General features: G+C 41.8%; 1 protein-coding gene across 1 annotated transcript in view; it reads left to right on the top strand.

The window, feature by feature from the left end:
- TTLL5 (tubulin tyrosine ligase-like family, member 5) overlaps window positions 1-18,131 on the top strand; it is a 343,961-nt gene that overhangs the window by 69,311 nt on the left and 256,519 nt on the right. Inside the window, exons 8-9 of the mRNA XM_006865602.1 lie at window positions 4,034-4,103; window positions 4,912-4,996. Of these exons, the coding sequence (XP_006865664.1) occupies window positions 4,034-4,103; window positions 4,912-4,996 (155 nt within the window). The remainder of the gene's footprint in view (window positions 1-4,033; window positions 4,104-4,911; window positions 4,997-18,131) is intronic.

Raw genomic sequence — 18,131 nt, 5'->3', positions numbered from 1 at the left:
CTCTGGGACCATCAACGGAGAAGAGCCGAGAGCAGGACCCTACCCTGAGAAACAGAGATGCCTGAGATAGAGATAGAGATGATGACGTGGAGTGATGAAGCGGCTGGGGACTTTGGACCCAGAGAGGGAAAGGGAGTGTGGACCGAAAAATGGGGGGGCAGAGGGGGGAAATGTATCTAACACACAGTTCTTTAGAACATGCATTCTTAGCTACTGTACCTTTCTCCCTTACTTAAAGCAAGTTACCAGGGCCTAGAAAAATGGATGTTTTCAACTTTCCCATCTCACTAAGATTTCTGTTATGATACTTTGGAAGAAAAATTTAAGCTTAATTAGCCCAATAATTTTATTTAATTGGGATTGATGAAATGGCAACCTGTTTGTAGATAAATCAAAAAGCTTTAATTGATTGCTTATTAGTATCTAGTGCTATAGCAAAAACAATACCCATACCATCCTTTTCTTTTGTGAGTTTACAATTTAATTTCTAACCAGATAAAAATGAGAGCTATAGACAAATCCCCTAAGTAATTGACGAGATTATGTTATGCCCAACTTGAAGGCCACATGTGAATGGTAGAGACAGAAGAAGGAAATAGGCATGGGCATTTGATATGTCTTGGAGTGAAAACCACTCCCACTAGAATCATTGTTACAGAAGAAGCTTGGTGGTCTCCTAGTCATGGCACTCTGTAGATGTTACTCAGTAAGAAAAAGCCACAGTTATTTCACTTTGGATCACAGCCTGCTGTTTAATGCTTTGTACTGTAATTGAGTCAGTGCCTACACACTAAGCTGGCTCCCAGTGGAGTTGGTATTCGTGAGAAACTGCAGAAGGAAATACAAAGGAGTTGGGAAAGGATGTGGTGATTGGGTCGATTAGAGTGTGAGTCAGTACTGGCGTCACAATGACCATCTGATGCATGGAGATGTGTAGGGATCGCACCAGTGGGAACCCAGAAGGGAATGCCATTATCCTACCTCCAGAGGTTCTCCTCATGGATGTGTATATAATGTTAAGGGTCACAACAATATCCTGATTTGTATCAACAGTTGTACGATTACACATTATCACAACAGACTTGAAATTAAGAGAATTATTTTATTCAGAATATTGGGAGGTTGTATGAATAGTGCTTTAGAGTTAAGCCTGTGAGACAGACTGCTAGGTCTGAATGTTGTTCGGTCACGGATGAGCAGGTTTCTAACCCTGTCCGATTCTTTCCTCATCTGTATGATGTGGATGCTGATGTACCTGTTTTATGGGATTGGATGAATATTCACAAAGTACTGTTTGTCAGCCACTTAGAATAGTGCCTGGCACACAGTAAATACTCAATTGTGTTGGTTCTGCAAACAGTAGTTACTTCTATTGCTGCTCCTGTCGCTAGAATAATTTCTATGAGTGCCACTTCCTATTTGGAGTCCTTTTCGCCTATATAATTCTGGTGGTTTCTGGTCAATTTCACTGTGGCATCTCATGTGCAGATGCCACAATCTTGGTTGCTATAAGTGAAGAGGACTTAAAGCACTTGCTGATGAAGAGAAAAGAATACAGCCTTCAGTATGGATTACAGCCCAGTGCAAAGAAAGCAAAAATCCTCACAGCTGGACCAATTCAACAACATTGATAAATAGGGAATAGATTGAAATGATCTAAGATTTCATTTTGCTTGGATCCACTATCAACACTCATGGAAGCAACAGTTAAGAAATCAGATGACGTATTGCACTGGGCAAATCTGCTGCACAAGACCTCTTTAAAGTCATAAAGAGCAAAAGTGTCATTTTGAAGACTAAGGTGTGCCTGACTAAGCCGTGGTATTTCCAGTCTCCTCTTACGCATGTGAACATTGGACAGTAAATAATGAAGTCCTGGTGTGGTCCTGTAGGGCAAGTGCTGGACCACCAGGTCAGTTTGAACTGCAAGGGTGGCAGTTCAAACCCACCAGTTGCTCCTCAGAAACCCAATACAGGGTCCCTATGAATAGGGGCCAACTCAGTAGCACTTAACAACAGCATTGAAGAATCAATGCATTTGAACTATGGTGTTGGCAAAGAATATTGACAGTACCACGGACTGCAAGAAGAACCAACAAATCTGTTCTAGAAGTCGGACAGGCAGAAGGTACCTTCATCTCATGTACTTTGGACTGAAGAAGGACATGCTTGGACTAGTGGAGGGTCATCCGAAAGAGAAAGACCCCCAACGAGATGGATTGACACAGTGGCAGCAATATTGGGCTTAAACAATTGTGAGGATGAGGCATGGCCAGGCAGCGTTTTGTTCTGTTGGACGTGGGCTCTCTGAGTCAGAGCCAACTCAATGGAATGTAACAACAGTTACTTACTCATGACGCCAACTATAGCATCCTGCTTCCCACCATGTTAACCTGCACTCTCCTTGCCAGAGCTTCATGTCCCTTTGCCAGTGAGGTTTCTCCTTCCTAGTTGTCTAACCATGACTTCCATTGTTTTTTGATTTCATCTTCTAGTCCAGGTCAGTGATTCTACCTACCCTCTTTCTACTGGACTTTGTGCATGCCGTTTTGCTGTCATGATGGCCTTCAGCTTCCCACCATGGGTGTTCACTTCTGCACCTACTCTTCCAGGCTTCGCCTTTCCTAACTGCTCCCACCTGACTGGTCTGTACTTTCAGTGTGCACCTTGACAGCCTGCTGCTTTGTGTTCTTTTAAATTAACGCATTTTGCTGTCCGTCTACCGCTATAAGATCAGCACTGGACAGCTAACCTCAAGGTCTCTGTGAGTTGGAACTGACTCAATGGCACTTAATAATGACAGTACTTAAATAAATCACTGGAGATTGTTGTTGTTGTTGTTAAGTGCCGTCAAGTCAGTTCTGACTCATAGTGACCCTGTGCAAGATTCCAGGAGAGCAACTGGTGAATTCGAACCGCTGACAGAGGTAACATCCCAGTGTTGTTCCTATAGTGCCACACCAGGACTCCTCTGTAGGTTTGTTTATGCTAAATGCTGTTGAGTTGGTTCTGACTTGTACTGACCCTGTATAGGGTTTCTGGGGAGCAGCCGATGGGTTTGAAGTGCCCACTTTGTGGTTCGCTGATCCTACTGCACCACAGGGACAGAGACTAGTAAATGTTAAGCTTTGCGAGGGTGGGGATTATATCTATTTTTCCTTCATTCTTGTATCATCAGTGCCTTATCTATTGTTTAACAGTACTCATTTATTATATAAGCACTGTTTTTATTGAAAAAAAAATCTCTAAAAGGCCTCATTCCATCTTTGAACACAGTGGCTTATCAAGCACCCTTGAAGCAGTCACTGAATCACCTATCCCACTTCATAGGGGAAATGCTGGCATCCTTTGTGGAAAGTCTGGAATGTTCTCTAGCGGTTTTCTTCATTTAATAATAGTGGCAGTGTAAAATTTCTTCATTATACATTTGGGAGAAAAATTATTTTTTATTTATTTTTAAAGTAACTCTTACTTTCTTGGCTCATAACTATTTAAAATCATGCATGTAAATCTTTACAGTGGCTTGTTGTTAAATGCCGTCGAGTTGATTCCGACCCATAGCGCCCCTGTATAGGGTTTCCAAGGAGCAGCTGGTGAGCTTGAACCACCGAGCTTACTGTTCAAACGACTTTGCGGTCTGATGCATTAGCCCACAGTGCCACACTAAAGCGGCTTTGTTGTTGTTGTTGTTAGGTGCCATCGAGTTGGTGCTGACTCAGAGCGACCTTATGCACAGCAGAACGAAACACTGGCCGATCCTGGGCCAACCTCACTATTGTTGCCATGCTTGAGCCCATTGATGCTGCAGCTTAGGCCGTATTATTTAAGAGGTGCTCTGTGAATTTACTTTTTCTGCATTTCAATTGGACATCCTCAGTGTTTATGAAGATGGTGTGTTTTGTGGCCAATTGAATATATAGGTTATCGTTTTCCACATCATCATTTCTTAAAAGGTAAAGAATGCTACTCCGCTATTGTAAGTTTGTATTCCTTTGCATTTTTACCCATTTTTTCTTTTTTCTTCCCTCAACAGCCAAACCAGATTTCCCTGGAAGACAACATCCTGGTGTCCCGTTACATTAACAACCCCTTGCTCATAGATGGTGAGTTGCGATTTGGTCCCTGACTACTCGGCCGTAGATCCTGCTACACTTTTCAGAGTTTCCTGAATTTCTCTAATAAGTCTGTATTAAGCTAGTGTGAAATCCTTGGCAACTGTGATTTCAGAGATAGGCTGCTTCCTTACCTCCCTCGTAGGAGTATTTCAGAGCGGCAGTGAGGTAATACACAAAGTGCTTTACAAGCTAGTCATAAATACAAGAAGAGGGTGGCAAAAAGTTCACGAAAATTGGAATTAAAAGGCCATGAAATTTTCCACAAATTTTTTTGAAGCCCCCTTGTATATATGAAAACTATAATGCTTATGACACACAAATTTGTGAAGTGTTCCATATTTTTTTGGAGTCCTAGTGTGGCACTGTAGGTTAATGTGCTGGACTGAACCACAAGGTTGGCAGTTTGAACCACAAGGTTGGCAGTTGTTCAAGCTCACCAGTCACTCCTCAGAAACTCTATACAGGATTGCTATGGGTCAGAACCGACTTGATGGAATTTAACAACAACAAGAATATAATCACTTTGCTCCTGCAAAGATTCACAGCCTTGGAAGTCCTATTCAGGGTTGCTTTGAGTTGGAACCGACTCAGTGGCAGTTAACAACAACAATGTTTATTTATAATGTGTGATTCTTCTCTCTCTCTTCTCAGAAGGCAAGGTGTGTGGGTGTGTGGGTGTGTGTGTTTCATGGGGAGAGGAGCACTGTTCTTGCTTAATTCTTTGTTACAGTGTCCTGTCTGTAACAGAAAGCAAATGCACTGAATTTTTTCTGTGAATCCAAACATTTTTTTCTAGATTTCAAGTTTGATGTGCGCCTCTATGTGCTTGTGACTTCCTATGACCCTCTTGTCATCTATCTTTATGAAGAAGGCTTGGCTAGGTAAGAGGTGTTTCGTGGGTGGGTGCTGCATATATTAGAGTGACTGACTCCATTTCAGATTTAACTAAGATTAGCTAATCTCTTGGTGGTCTGTTCAACTCAGGAAAGTTGGAGGTAGCCACATGGGCTTCTGGTTATAGAAGTCAGTCCTAGTATTGCTTTATAGTCTCATTTGCATGTCCACAACGAGGAAACATGTGCAGACAGACAGGTTTCCCAGCAGGGGCCCTGGGGGTCTATGGTGTCCATCCTCCCCACCTCCCCCCATGACTGAAGCCCTGGAGCACTAGAGTAATTCACCATTGTTCTTCACCATAGCTCTAGAAAGAGAAAGACAATAATCCCGTGTTTATTTAGCTATCCTCTGAGTTGATGAATGTTTGCAATTGAGGGAGCTGAGGCTTAGAGAGGTAAACCAACTTTAAATTGTCTTTTGAGATCCCCTAGTTGGTCAGTGATGAAGCTGATGTTTAAATTCACAGATCTCATTCCAGCACCCAAGACCCAAACTGTGTCATGCCCTCATATTTAGGGACATTGGCCACTTTTTTTTTTTTTTTCAATTTAAAAATTGGTACACTTTCTAGTGGTTATGTATCCATTGGCCTGGTTTTCTTGAGTAACTTTTTAGCTATTAATGTAATATGACTTACGTACACAATTAAGGTCAAGTCATTATAACATATATTTTTATGTTTTCAGAAAGCCATTGGTTTATTTGAAGTAAGTTCATGAGTCTGCTATGCTTGTCCCGTTTTTCCCACAAACAAGTACATTTTTTACTGGCCGCTTTGTACCGAGGTAGTTTTTATGCCCAGTGGCCTTGGTGTTTTAGAGATCGCAGTTTAGAGAGCAGTGGGCATCTGGAGCCATACTTCATTTTATTACACTTCTCAGACACAGTTTTACAAATTGAAGATTTGTGGCAACCCTGCATCTGGCAAGTCTAGTGGCACCATTTTTCCACCAGCATGTGCTCACTTCATGTCTTTCTGTCACGTTTTGGTCATTCTCACAATAATCCAAACTTTTTTATAATGCTACTAATTGCCCACTTAATAAATGTAAGCATAACTTCTACATGCACTGGGAAACCAAGTCATTTGTGTGACTGATTTTATTGAGATACTTGCTTTATGGTGGGGGCTAGAACCAAACTTGTAATGTCTCTTTGGTCTGGTCATAGTTGTTGTTGTTGTCAAGTGCCATGGAGTCAGTTCCAGCCCACAGTGACTCTGTATAGGGTTTCCAAGGAGCAACTGCTGAGCTTGAACTGCCAACCTTGTGGTTCAAAGCGACTCTGCAGTCCATTAGTCCATAATGCCACACCAAGACTCCCTGGTTCTGACCAGCTAAATCATGATCTGTATGTTTGTGTGTTTAGAAAATACTCTTTGAAGATAGGAAAGCCCATGGATTTATATATAGTTGCTTTTTACACGTATTATTGTATTCTTAGGATCATCTTTCCATTCTTTCATATAGTGTTTTGATGGCTGGAATGAGGGAGTGAGAACTCACCAAGATTCAGGTTGGTTGAGCCATGTCTCCCCATTACCTCTAGGTGGCAGTGTGAGCATTTATCACTAAGATTGATGAGCTTGAGCTCTTGGAGCGCTAGAGGGTACTGGAGCTCCCTAGTTCAAGCCTCTTGTTCCTTGAAAGTTGAGAAGGAGAGAACCAAAATCATTCCCAATTGTTGGATAAAGTACTGGACCAGGCAGGCATCAGAGCACAAACTGGCCATCAGATCCAGTCAGAGTTTCATAGGTAAAACATTTTCTGTAGTGCTTGTAGAAACATGTACTTGCATACTTGGAAGAGTTTTTGTTAAGTGTTGTCAAGTTGTTTCTGACTCATAGCGACCCTTTATAGGGTTTCCAAGGCTTCAAATCTTTATAGGGTGTCCGAAGCTTCAAAACTTTATAGGGTTTCAGAGGCTTCAGATCTTTATAGGGTTTCCGAGGCTTCAAAACTTTATAGAGTTTCCGAGGCTTCAAATCTTTGCAGGAGCAGAAAGCCTCATCTTTCTCCTGCAGAGCAGCTTGCATTGCATACCTTGTGGTTATCATATGGTGCTTCCGCGCACCCCTCACTTTGAAGAGATTAGGTTTAAAAGCCTCATCCCTATAGGCCTAGAACAAAAAGAAGGTAAAGATATGCCCCTTTATGTCTGCTCAGGTGTGTTAAGTCTTGGACTTTACTCGGTTTTGTAGTTTGAGCCTTCAAGCGGCTCAGAAGTATGAGCTTTCCCACTATGTATAAATCCTGACCTCGTCCACCCTCCTCCTTCCTCTCAGCCGTAACCCCTCTTGTCTCCTGCACACTGTTTGGAAGTGAATCATGTGCTGCCACCACTTGTACTTGTTGAGGGAATAGATTTCAGAGTTGTGCTCATTGTTTCTCCAAGATACCATACTAGTATGTTTTGCATATAATTCTGAAGATATCTCACCCACAGTATTATTAACTCTCTTGGTAAAATTGGGCGGCGTATTAAGAACTCAGTAGTACTGAGCATGTAATGAGAACGCTGCCAACATTTATTAGAGAATTTATTACAGATACATAAGTGCAAGGAGCCCCAGCAGTGCCTAGGGTTGCTAACCACAAGGTCAGCAGTTCAAATCCACTAGCTGCTCTTTAAGAGTAAAGATGAAGCTTTTTTCTCCTGTAAATTTTTACAGTCCCCAAAATCCTAAAAGGATCATTAGAATCAGGATTGACTCAATGGTGTAGTAGGTTTTGGCTATTGGATGTGTGTTAGAAGTCAGATCTACTGAATTGAGTAACTCTTCCCTCTAGCAGGAACTGTGTATTTTAAAAAAAAAGTAATAATGGGTGCTTTTTCTCAAAATAATTTGGAATTCAGCTTTTTAAGAATTCAAACTGAACTGAGCCAAAAAAACATGAATTGTTGGGGTTTTGGAGCCCTGCTGGCACAGTGGTTAAGTAAATATCTACTGATCAGAAGTCAACGGTTCAAATGCACCAGCTGCTCCACAGGAGAGAAAAGTCTGTGTTTCTGTAAAGGATTCAGCCTTGGAACCCTCTGGGGCAGTTTTCCTCTGTCCTGTAGGGTTGCTGAGAGTTGGACTAGCCTTGACAGAAGTGGATTTGGTCTGGGTCTCGTTAGGCTTACCTGACAGCAGAGGTAAACATACACACCTTACAAACGGATGGTGTGTGACACTGTGACTAACTGTGTGCCACAATCCTGAGAAGGGCCACTGCTCTCTGCTGAAACTTCAGTGTGCCTACAGCCCTGGGTCTTAATGTGGTGTGTATCTTGGCATTCACTTGCTTCTTTTTAATCCTCAGAAGCCACTCGTCTGTGTCATTACATTCAACAGTAGTCTCTCTCATCATCTCCAGATCTGCAGCTTTTGGTAATCTCGGGTTGCGTGTGTTTTCTGTGGACACAACTGAAGATCATCAGTTTGGGATGAGATCACTAGGTCATTTAACTTTGAGGTTTAAATAGGAAAACCATAATCTTTCCTAGAGACACAACTGGGAGCAGATCTAATTGGTTTCCTTTTTTAGGAGTAAGGGTCTTCTTAAGAACTCGTATCGCTTCTGTTTGGGGCCTCAAACTAGTGCTTTGTTATGGAAAGATTTCATTTCACAAGACAGTTTTGTGAAATAAGTATATTTTATGTAAATTATCAGGCTGCTTCAACTTATTAAAGCAAAAAGAAGTAGTTTCTTTATGGATTTATATTTTCAGGTGTTTTTCCTTTGTTAAAATGGGAAGTAGGAAAACTCTTTTTTCTTACATGTGGGTGAAATATTGAGGTGTTTAAATAAAGCTGTCTTTCTGGGACTGGTGTGGCACTGTGGGTTAATGCTCTGGACTATGAAGTCAGTTTGAACCACAAGGTTGGCGGCTCAAATTCACCAGCCGCTCCTCGGGTCACTATGAGTTGGAACTGACTCGATGACACTTAACAACAACATAGTGGCCCCTCAGACCTGGGTGCTCCCTACACTTGAGTTTCATGTGTACTCCATGTTGCTCTTTTGCACCAGCAGGAGACGCTCTGTTTCCAGAGCAGGGTACCGCTCTCTACCCAAATGGGGTAGATTCTTTTTCCTCTCAGAGGTGGAATCCAACAAGACTGTGTCCTGGACTTTACAGTTAGGTGGATCCTAATATTTGGTCTAAGCGATTTGACAAGCCGCTTTTTGAGACGAAGCTAATAGCCAAATTTTCCCTGAAACAGGAAAAATAAAAAGTTAAAAAAAAATCAAAGCAAAATTGAGTTGAAAACCAAATGTGTTGTCAGAGACCCAAAGAAATGTAGTGCTAGCAAGTTGCGGGGAAAGAAAGTACCTATGCAGAGAGTGGGCCGGGAGAGTTCCACCCACGCTGTGGAGGTGGGAGAGGACACCGGAAGGTCTGAATCTGGACCGCCTTTTCTCCGCATCAGCCGAATTCTTCTGAGGAAACTCCAAAGAACCCAAAAGCATTTGTAGTGTTCCCCCTTCTTCCCCACCTCCAGTTCCTTCTTCAGTAGCCTTCGTTGCTAATTAACACTGGCTCCGTAGGGATATTTACCTTTTCTCTGCTGGATTCCTGTGGTTTTGAAAGAATTCAGGTACTTGCTGGTTGCCAAGGAATTCCGATGACCTCACAGGCTGCACACTATCCACTCTCCAGAATCCACCACAGCAGCAAGAGTCGGGGAGAGACCCCAGCAAGGGGGAGCAAGCCCTCTCCAGTGCTCATTGTCACCCTCCCTGGCAGGCCCTGGCTGTTTGTGAAGTTTGAGTTATTTCTGGCTCTGAAGTCAGAGGCTCAGGCTGCTAATCCCCTCCCAGACGCTCCGCAGGGCTCCGCAGGGCGCTGCCTAGTCACTGCAGCCCTTTGGCAGGCTCTGGGCTGCAGCTGGATGACAGCAGATCAGAGAGCTCTTGGGCCTCTTGTTCTCTTCCCTAAGATTTTTCTGGGTCAGGCTGGGATGAAACCCAGTGGCTTCTGGCAAGGCTGCCAAAGGTGCCGGCTCTCGGGCTCACAAAGACTACACCTGCTGAGAGACATGTGCCACCATGTGCCACAGCCAAGGTCCTCTCAAAGCTTCTGGCCTTCCCTTTTCTTGGTACATTTGTTGGAAGTTAGTACCTTCAAAGAGGGGGTTTCACTGTCCTGCATCTAGATTGTCTATGACTGTAATGACATTGTTACCTTCTTAACAGAGAAAGACTAGTAGCTGAATTGGAAGTAAGAGAGTTTTAAAAACTCCCACTTTCTATGTGCTTTCCTTCCCGTTTTGATTCCATATTGGTAAAGCCCCTCAAACAAGCAAGTCAGTTGCTGTTTCCATTAACATTCATTAAGTACTTACTATGTGCTTGGGGAGGAGCTCTGGTGGCGTAGTGGTTACGAATCGGGCTGTGAACCTCAAGGTCAGCAGTTCGAAACTACCAGCTGTTCCGCTGGAGAAACATGAGGCTTTCTGCTCCCGTGAAGATTTACAGCCTCGGGAACCCTGTACAGGGTCGCTATGAGTTGGAACTGACTCCATGGTACACCACCACCACATACTTAGGGAAAGGAGCCCTGGTAGTATGGTGGGCTATGAGCCGGGCTAACGACAAGATTTGTAGTTCGAATCTAGCAGGTACTCCGTGGGAGAAAGATGAGACTTTCTGCTCCCATAAAGTTGACAGCCTTGAAAAACCTGCACAGGGTAGGGTCTCAGTGAGTCAGAATTGACTGGATGGTGGTGGTCTGGGCTTGCTTTTTTTATATGTGCAAGGAAGCCTAGTGGCACAGTTAGCCGCTTCTAACCAAAAGGAAAGTTGCTCAAACCCCCAGCTGCTCCACAGGAGAAAGATGTGGCAGTCTGCTTCTGTAAAGATGTACAGCCTTGGAAACCTATGGGCAGTTCTCCTGTGTCCTAGAGGGTCACTAGCAGTCAGAATCGACTTGACTTGGATATATGCTTCACAAATCGAAATCCTTTCTTCACCAAGGACGTTCAGGAGTTTTAGATACAGTATTTCCATTGTCCTGATTTTCACTGAGAAACATTGGAAGACAAGGGAAGCTTCCGGAGAAACTTTGGAAGACAAAAATGCGTTTGATTTTAGAATTTCTTTTACAATAAAAATATTCTGTATTTGTTTTCAACATAGTAGTTTTATATTCATCAATATGCTTCGAAAGTACCCAGTGTTCCAGATTTGACAAAGTAGAGTGTTGTCCCACCCACACCACACACACACACAAACACAAACACACACTCCCTAGTTAAAAGTCAAGGCTGTGAAATTCTGTCATGGATCCTTTCTTAAATCTTGGTCACATTAAATGGGAGGTTCAAGACCCAATTCATCCTGTGAATTTCATTCAATAGTTGTTTTAGGACAACTATTAGTAAATTTGGAACTGGATACTTAGTAGAGAAGAATCTCTCGTAGTTTGCGCCTTTCACATATCAACAGAGTGAAATTTGACAACACATGAGGTCTAAATCAGGACCACACACCTACAAGCTCACAAGGACATCTGAGGAAAGGAAGTCCGTCAGGTGGAGATGAGAGACCTAAGAGGACATTTGTTCATCGGTGTGATAGATGGTGGTGGAGGTGCCAGATCTTGTTTTTTAAGGAAAGCTGAAAAATCTAGAATTTTTGGTGAAACTTACCCATTTCTTTTTTTTTAGACTTTGAATTTTCAAACAATTTCAAACTTATTAAAAAGCTATAAGAATATTATGAAGAACTGCTTTTATTACCCTGTGCATAGAGATCTCATCCAAATCGTGCTAGCTGTCTTAATGATGTTCTTTCTTTAACAGAAAGGTTCAATTCAGGATCACATGTTGTAGCTAGATGTCATCATGTCTTCTTAGTTTCCTTCAGTTTGGAACAGTTCCTCAGTCCATCCTTGACTTTCATGACCTTAGCATTTGAAGATTGCAGACTAGTCTTTTATAGAATATCTCTCAGTTTAGGTTTATCTAGTATTTTCTCTTTTTTTGTTTTTTTTTGTTTTTCTTTGCTTTTTTTTTTAATTAAATGTTTTTGTTTTGGATTGAGTGAAAGTTTACAGGGCACATCATCAGCTTCACATTCAACCATTCATATAGCTTGTTTCATTACATTGATTATTATCCCCTCCATATATCATCAGTTTACAGTGTTTCTCTCTATCCTCTTTAGCTTTTTTTTTTTTTGGATGGGGGCGGGGACTTGCCTCTGGGATTTACAGTCTCGGCTTTTAGGGAAGGTTTTTACATTTGTCTGTGGATATCCAGGGCTCATGTATGAGATTACTAACAAGTATTACTTGAATAATCAGATGAGGGACAGTTTGCTATGTCTACTAGGTGGCTAAAGTCTGATCCTCAGAGCCTATGGTTTGGACGGTCAACAACGCTTGGGCCCACAGGGTCTTGACCTGCTGATCGGGTCTGCACGGTCTGCATCAGATTCCTCCTTATTTATTGTTTGTTTAAGGGACGCTGCCTTGTCTTAGGCGGTCAGTGCGAATTCCTCAGTCTTACCAGTCATTGAAACTCATTGCAGCATGGCAATGGCTCTGTCTTAAGTTGCCGAGGTTCCACGTGATCCTTACCCATCTCTGGCCACACATCCAGCATAAACAGCCGCCATCGAGGAAGGCAGGGAGGGAGGAGATCGGCTGGAGACCCCATACGCAAGACTTTGCCAGCCCACCACCTGCTCTAAGGTGACCAAGCAGGATCACTATGCTGAGGTTCAATCAAGTTCTTAGGGGATCTAGTATTTTCTCTTGATTAGACCCAGGTTATGCATGTGTGGCTAGAATGTCACAGAAGTGATACTGTGTTCTTTAGCTGTTGGCCCATGACAATATCTGTTTAGCGTGGCATTTGACCTCTTGAGTAAAATGATGTCTGTCCGATTCCTCCACTGTAAAGTCTTTCCCTTATTAATGTGTTAACTACTTTATGAGGAGCTACTTTGAGACCATGTAAAATCTCATTCCTTGTCTCATTTTCACCCAATGATTTTGACAATTGTTGATGGTTCTTGTGTGAATGAATTGCCAAAGGACACTTTTCTAGTTCAATCATTCTTTTTGCTTTTATTATTTGGTATTTTACTACAAGGAAGACTTGTCTTTCCTTCCTGTTTATCTATTCCTTTATTCATATCAATGTGGAGTCAAGGGTACTTATTTAATGTCTTATAGTTACCACCATGATTGATTTTGAAGCTCGAATTCTTCCAGATTTGGCCAGTGGAGGCCCCTTTGAGATGACTTTTTGACATGTCCCATCATTCTTTGAGTACTTACTTTATTTTTTGGCATAAGATGTTTCAGGCTCATTTTGTTCTTTCTCTGCTCCAGCCTGAGAATCAACCATTTCTCCAAGGAGCTCTGGTTGCTTTTAATGGGTTGGTATTCAGAAATTAACATCTCAATGCTAGATGTACTCATTGCTTGTGAGATATGTATGCTGTCATGTCCTCACAAGGGGCAGATCTAGGAAATACATATATGCACATACATACACATATGAGGATAAGTAAAAAAACTGCTATAAAATAATAGAAACCTTTATTAAGCAAAAAGGTAAAAATAGAAGGTGTTGCTTCATGACAGCTCCTCTATCTAGATCTGTACACTTTGGAAGGCACTGTTTCCATCTCTCTAACCCTACCTGAAGATTTCTGTGTTCTTAGACTTACATCAGAATGAAAATTTTGGCATCTTTGAGGGACTCAAATTATGTTCTTTTAACAGTTCTTCAAGTTTTGGGAACAAAATGAAGTCGAAAGGGGCAAAGAAAGCGTTGAAGGGTGGATGGGGTAAGGTTTTCCAGTGAAATTCTCCTAGGACAGTGTTTTATGCTGGGCTTTCTAGAGAAGCAAAAACAGTGACATTTTTGTGTGGTGTCCTGGTGTGGCGCTGTGGGTTAATGCGTCAGACTGCAAAGTCATTTGAACTGCAAGGTTGGCAGTTCAAGCTCCCCAATTGCTCCTTGGAAACCCTATACAGGGTCGCTAGGGGTCAGAATCAACTCGACGGCACTTAACAACAACAACATATATAAATATATGGAGTCCTGGTGTGCTGTTGTAGGATAAAGCACTGGACCCAAGATTAGTTTGAACTGCAAGGTCAGCCGTTCAAACACACCAGCTGCTCCTTAGAAACCCTCTACAGGGTCGCTGTGCAGCACAACTGACTCCACGCCACTGAACAACAACATATATAAAGAGAAGTCTATATCTAGGAAATGGCTCACACCGTTGTAGAGGTACGAGAGTCCCAAGTCCAGATCAGATGTACTAAGACCGGCAGGTCAGAGAGCAGGTCACTGGCTCAAGTCCAGAGAACCAGAGGATGAGCCAGATGCAAGATCCAGACCCAGCAAGCAAGCTTTGCCTGATTGTTGAATGTACTGGAAGCCGACCACAACCCCCGAGTAAACAGTCTTTTAGTGGATTGATTGCTCATAGCAGGTCTTATCATAGAGTTAATTACATCATATTGGATCTCATTATAGGAATGACCACATCTCAACTGCCAAACATCCAAGATTCCTGATCCAGTCAATTTGCACAAAAACTTAACTACCAGTGATCGATGATCCTTGCTACCCTTTAAGAATGAGCGAATGCATTGGCATGATGGGTAAAAAACATTTCCCGGCCTTCTTCTCACCATTCCAAGGCACATTTCTTGAAATGTCTTCTAAATTAGCTCCCTGTGTCCTTTGAGAAAAGACCTTAAGATTACCGCTTTGGGATTCCAAAAAACAATCTTTGTAACCATCGGAACTGATGTCTCTACTTTGAATTTAACTGGCCCAACAGGTCCCCATTGAAGTTACTGTTTTGATTGGACCTTGCTGTCTAGATTGTATTGATCAATCCAAGACTCATCCCTAGTTTTGACTCATTCCTTAGAATCATCTTCATTAGCCTGCATCTTGCTTAGAAGACTGATGGAAAGATCAGCTTCTTGAGCTTGCAGATCTTCCTGCAATGCTCCTGGCACCCATCAAGCCAAAAGCGTGCTGAGGCCAAGATGTTTGTGTGAAATTCAAAATGCTGAGCCATTTAAGATCCCTCTACTCAGTAGCTGTCACTTTAGTGGTAATTCTAGTCTTCTTCCAGAAGTTTCTGGACTTCAGCCACAGTTTTTTCACTTGTTGAGGTTGAAGGTCTTCCCTCTCTTGGCTCATATTTGAGGTCTTTCTGGCTTTCCTCAAAATATTTGATCCATCTAAAAACTGTTTTTGTGTGTGGAGCAGCATTCCCGCAAACTCACTGCAAAGCTTCAATGAGTTGGAAAGATGTCCACCTGATGTTTTGTTAAAAATTTAATATCAGCCTTGACCTCAAAATTATTTTTTTCCATGACACAAAAAGTTTCCTTGTTTTTTAGAAGGCACCCTAACGAGACTAAGACAACTGTATTACTGAGAGAACTTGTCTGTAGCCGTCCACCGGTTGCTTGAAACATGTTTGAAAACACTGTTTGGAGTAAAGCCTTGCGTGTATGAACTGGAACCCTAGTAACTATGTATATATACACACATACAAAGTTACTATATATATATATAAGGAGCTCTGGTAGCATAGTGGTTACGAATCGGGCTGCCAACCTTAAGGTCAGCGGTTCGAAACTACCAGCCGCTCCGCGGGAGAAAGATGAGGCTTTCTACTCCCGTAAAGATTTACACCCTCGGAAACCCTGTACAGGGTCGCTATGGGTCGGAACTGACTCGATGGCACTTAACAACAACAAATATATATATAGTAACTTTGTATTATGAATTCATTCAAGGTTTACAGAGTAGATCATCAGTTTTACATTCAACAAATCATACAATGACTGCAGTTCCCTCCAGGTACCAACAGTGACGAGAGTCTTTACCTCTATTGAACTTTATTGCACTCCGCCTTGTGTGTCCTGCTACCTTCATCTTCCCTCTACTAACGTCCCTCTTGCTGTATATTGCCTGCCCTGTCACCCATGTTAACATGTGTCTACAACCCTCTAACCCATGAATAATTTTTCCTCCCTTCTCGTCCTATAGCCATCATAGATTGTTTCTTTTATTAAGAAAACCTTAACTTTTTACAACATTGGTCAAATAGAATATTTGCCCTTCAGTGATTGAGTAATTTCACTCAGCTTACTGTCCTCCAGGCTCAACCAGGTTGTGAGATGTTTCACCAATGAATCATTGTTCTTCAATGCCGCATAGTATTACAGGGTATGTATGTACCACAGTTTGTTTAACCATTCTTCGATTGATGGGCATTTAGGCTGTCTCCATCTTTCTTATGTGTCTCTTGTAGACAGTCTTACCCATTCTGCTCTCTCTGTCTCATGACTGGTGTGTTTAATCCATTCACACTCAGTGTTATTCTTGATAGGTATGAATTGATTGCTGTCATTTTGCTGTGTGTGTATTTTCATGGTGTTCCGTATAATTTTCTGCATTGAGTTCATTTTGTTTGTGGGTTTTCTTTTCAATTTCATTTCTGTTGTGTTAATGTTTACTAAATCTTTCTGATTTTCCTTTTTATTTTGATGTGCAGGTATACTAATTTTCTTTGAGGTTACCCTGTGACTTCTTAGAAGATTTTCCCCCTATTTAAAACAGTCTGTTTTATCTTGAAACCTACTTGGCTTCCTCACCATTTGCAAGTTCTGTATCTACACTACTACTTCTTCTAGCTTTGTAGTTGAGTTCATTATAAATTGGTATCTTTGGTTACCTGTTTTTAGTGTGTAGGTTTGTTTCACTTTAAATACTTCTATACCTGGATTGAGTTCTGGGTGGTGTTGTCTTGAATGGTAATCTCAGGTTGTTTGCTGTTGTTGGTTTTCAGTCCAAAGAACACCCATTTAGCACGTCTTTGTAAAGTTGGTCTGGTCATTACACATTTCTTTGATTTCTGTTTATCAGGAAATGCCCTCGTTTTGCTGTCACATTTGAGGGACAGGTGTACTAGGTATATGGTTCTTGATGCGCAGTCTTTCAGTTTTGTTATGTGTCATTCCATTGCCTTCTTGTCTGTATGATTTCTGCTGAGAAATTAGAGCTTACTTTTATCCATTCTCCCTTTTAGGTAACTTTACTCGCTTTTTCTCAAGCTGCTTTCAGTATTCTTTCCTTGTCTTTAGTTTTGGAGAGTTTTATTCTGATATGTCTTGGTTTTCTTTGGGGACCTGTCTTGTTTGGGGTTTGTTCAGCTTCTTGTATGCGTATCTTCTCGTCTTCCATGCTGCTAGGGAAATTTTCCTCCAACAACTCTTCAACAATTTTCTCTGTGCTTTTTTTTGTCTCTTCCTGTTCTGAAATTCAGATCACCCGTAAGTCGTTCCTCTTCATGGTAGCCTACATAACTCTTAGGTTTTCTTTGAATTAAAAAAAAATTTTTTTTTCATTCTCTTTGGTTGTTTTTCTGGCATCATAATATTGAAAGATTATCTTCAAACACACTACTTTGGGCTTCTGTTGCTTTCAATGTCCTTCTTTGCCCTTTCAATGAATTGCTCATTTCTGAAATCTTAGTATTAATCGTTTGGATTTCTCATATTTCTAGTTACAGGCTTTGTGTTATTCCAAACTTTGAGCTTATTTTGTCTGTTTGTTCTTGTACTGTTTTCCTGAATTCTTTTGAAGCTTTTTCTGTGTTCGCTTTACTTTCCTGGTTATTTCTGTCAAGACTTTGAAGGTACCTAAATATCTTTTTCAGTTCGTTCCATTACCTTTTTATTCTCAGAAATGTTTTCCGGCTCTGCATCTTGATCGTTTATTTGAACCATTCTCTCTTGTTTCTTTGTGAGAATTACAATTATCTTTTGCCTCTGGGTCATTGTGGGGTTGTTGAATTTATTTTTATTTGGAAATTGTATGTTGATGTGTTCTTAGGCTCTCACCATCTGTCTCCTGGGGATGTAGTTAGAGAATGGAAGCGTGTGCATCATCTCCTTTCTGTTCATGCCCCTCATGCCCCACCAGCAGTTGTTGGTGCTGTGGGCTGGATTGACTGCTAGCTATCATTGATCAGGTGGTATAGGAGCTGGGACTGGCTCTTGCCCATTGAGTGGAACTGCAGAGGGTACAGTTGTGCCTGGGCTTTACCTGCACAGTTGCTATCTCCTGTTGTGTGG

The sequence above is a fragment of the Chrysochloris asiatica genome, unplaced genomic scaffold (genome assembly GCF_000296735.1).
Source record: "Chrysochloris asiatica unplaced genomic scaffold, ChrAsi1.0 scaffold00079, whole genome shotgun sequence".
NCBI classification, from domain to species: domain Eukaryota; kingdom Metazoa; phylum Chordata; class Mammalia; order Afrosoricida; family Chrysochloridae; genus Chrysochloris; species Chrysochloris asiatica.
The sequence above is the reverse complement of the archived record's forward strand: the minus strand, read 5'-3'. Positions and strand labels throughout refer to the sequence as shown.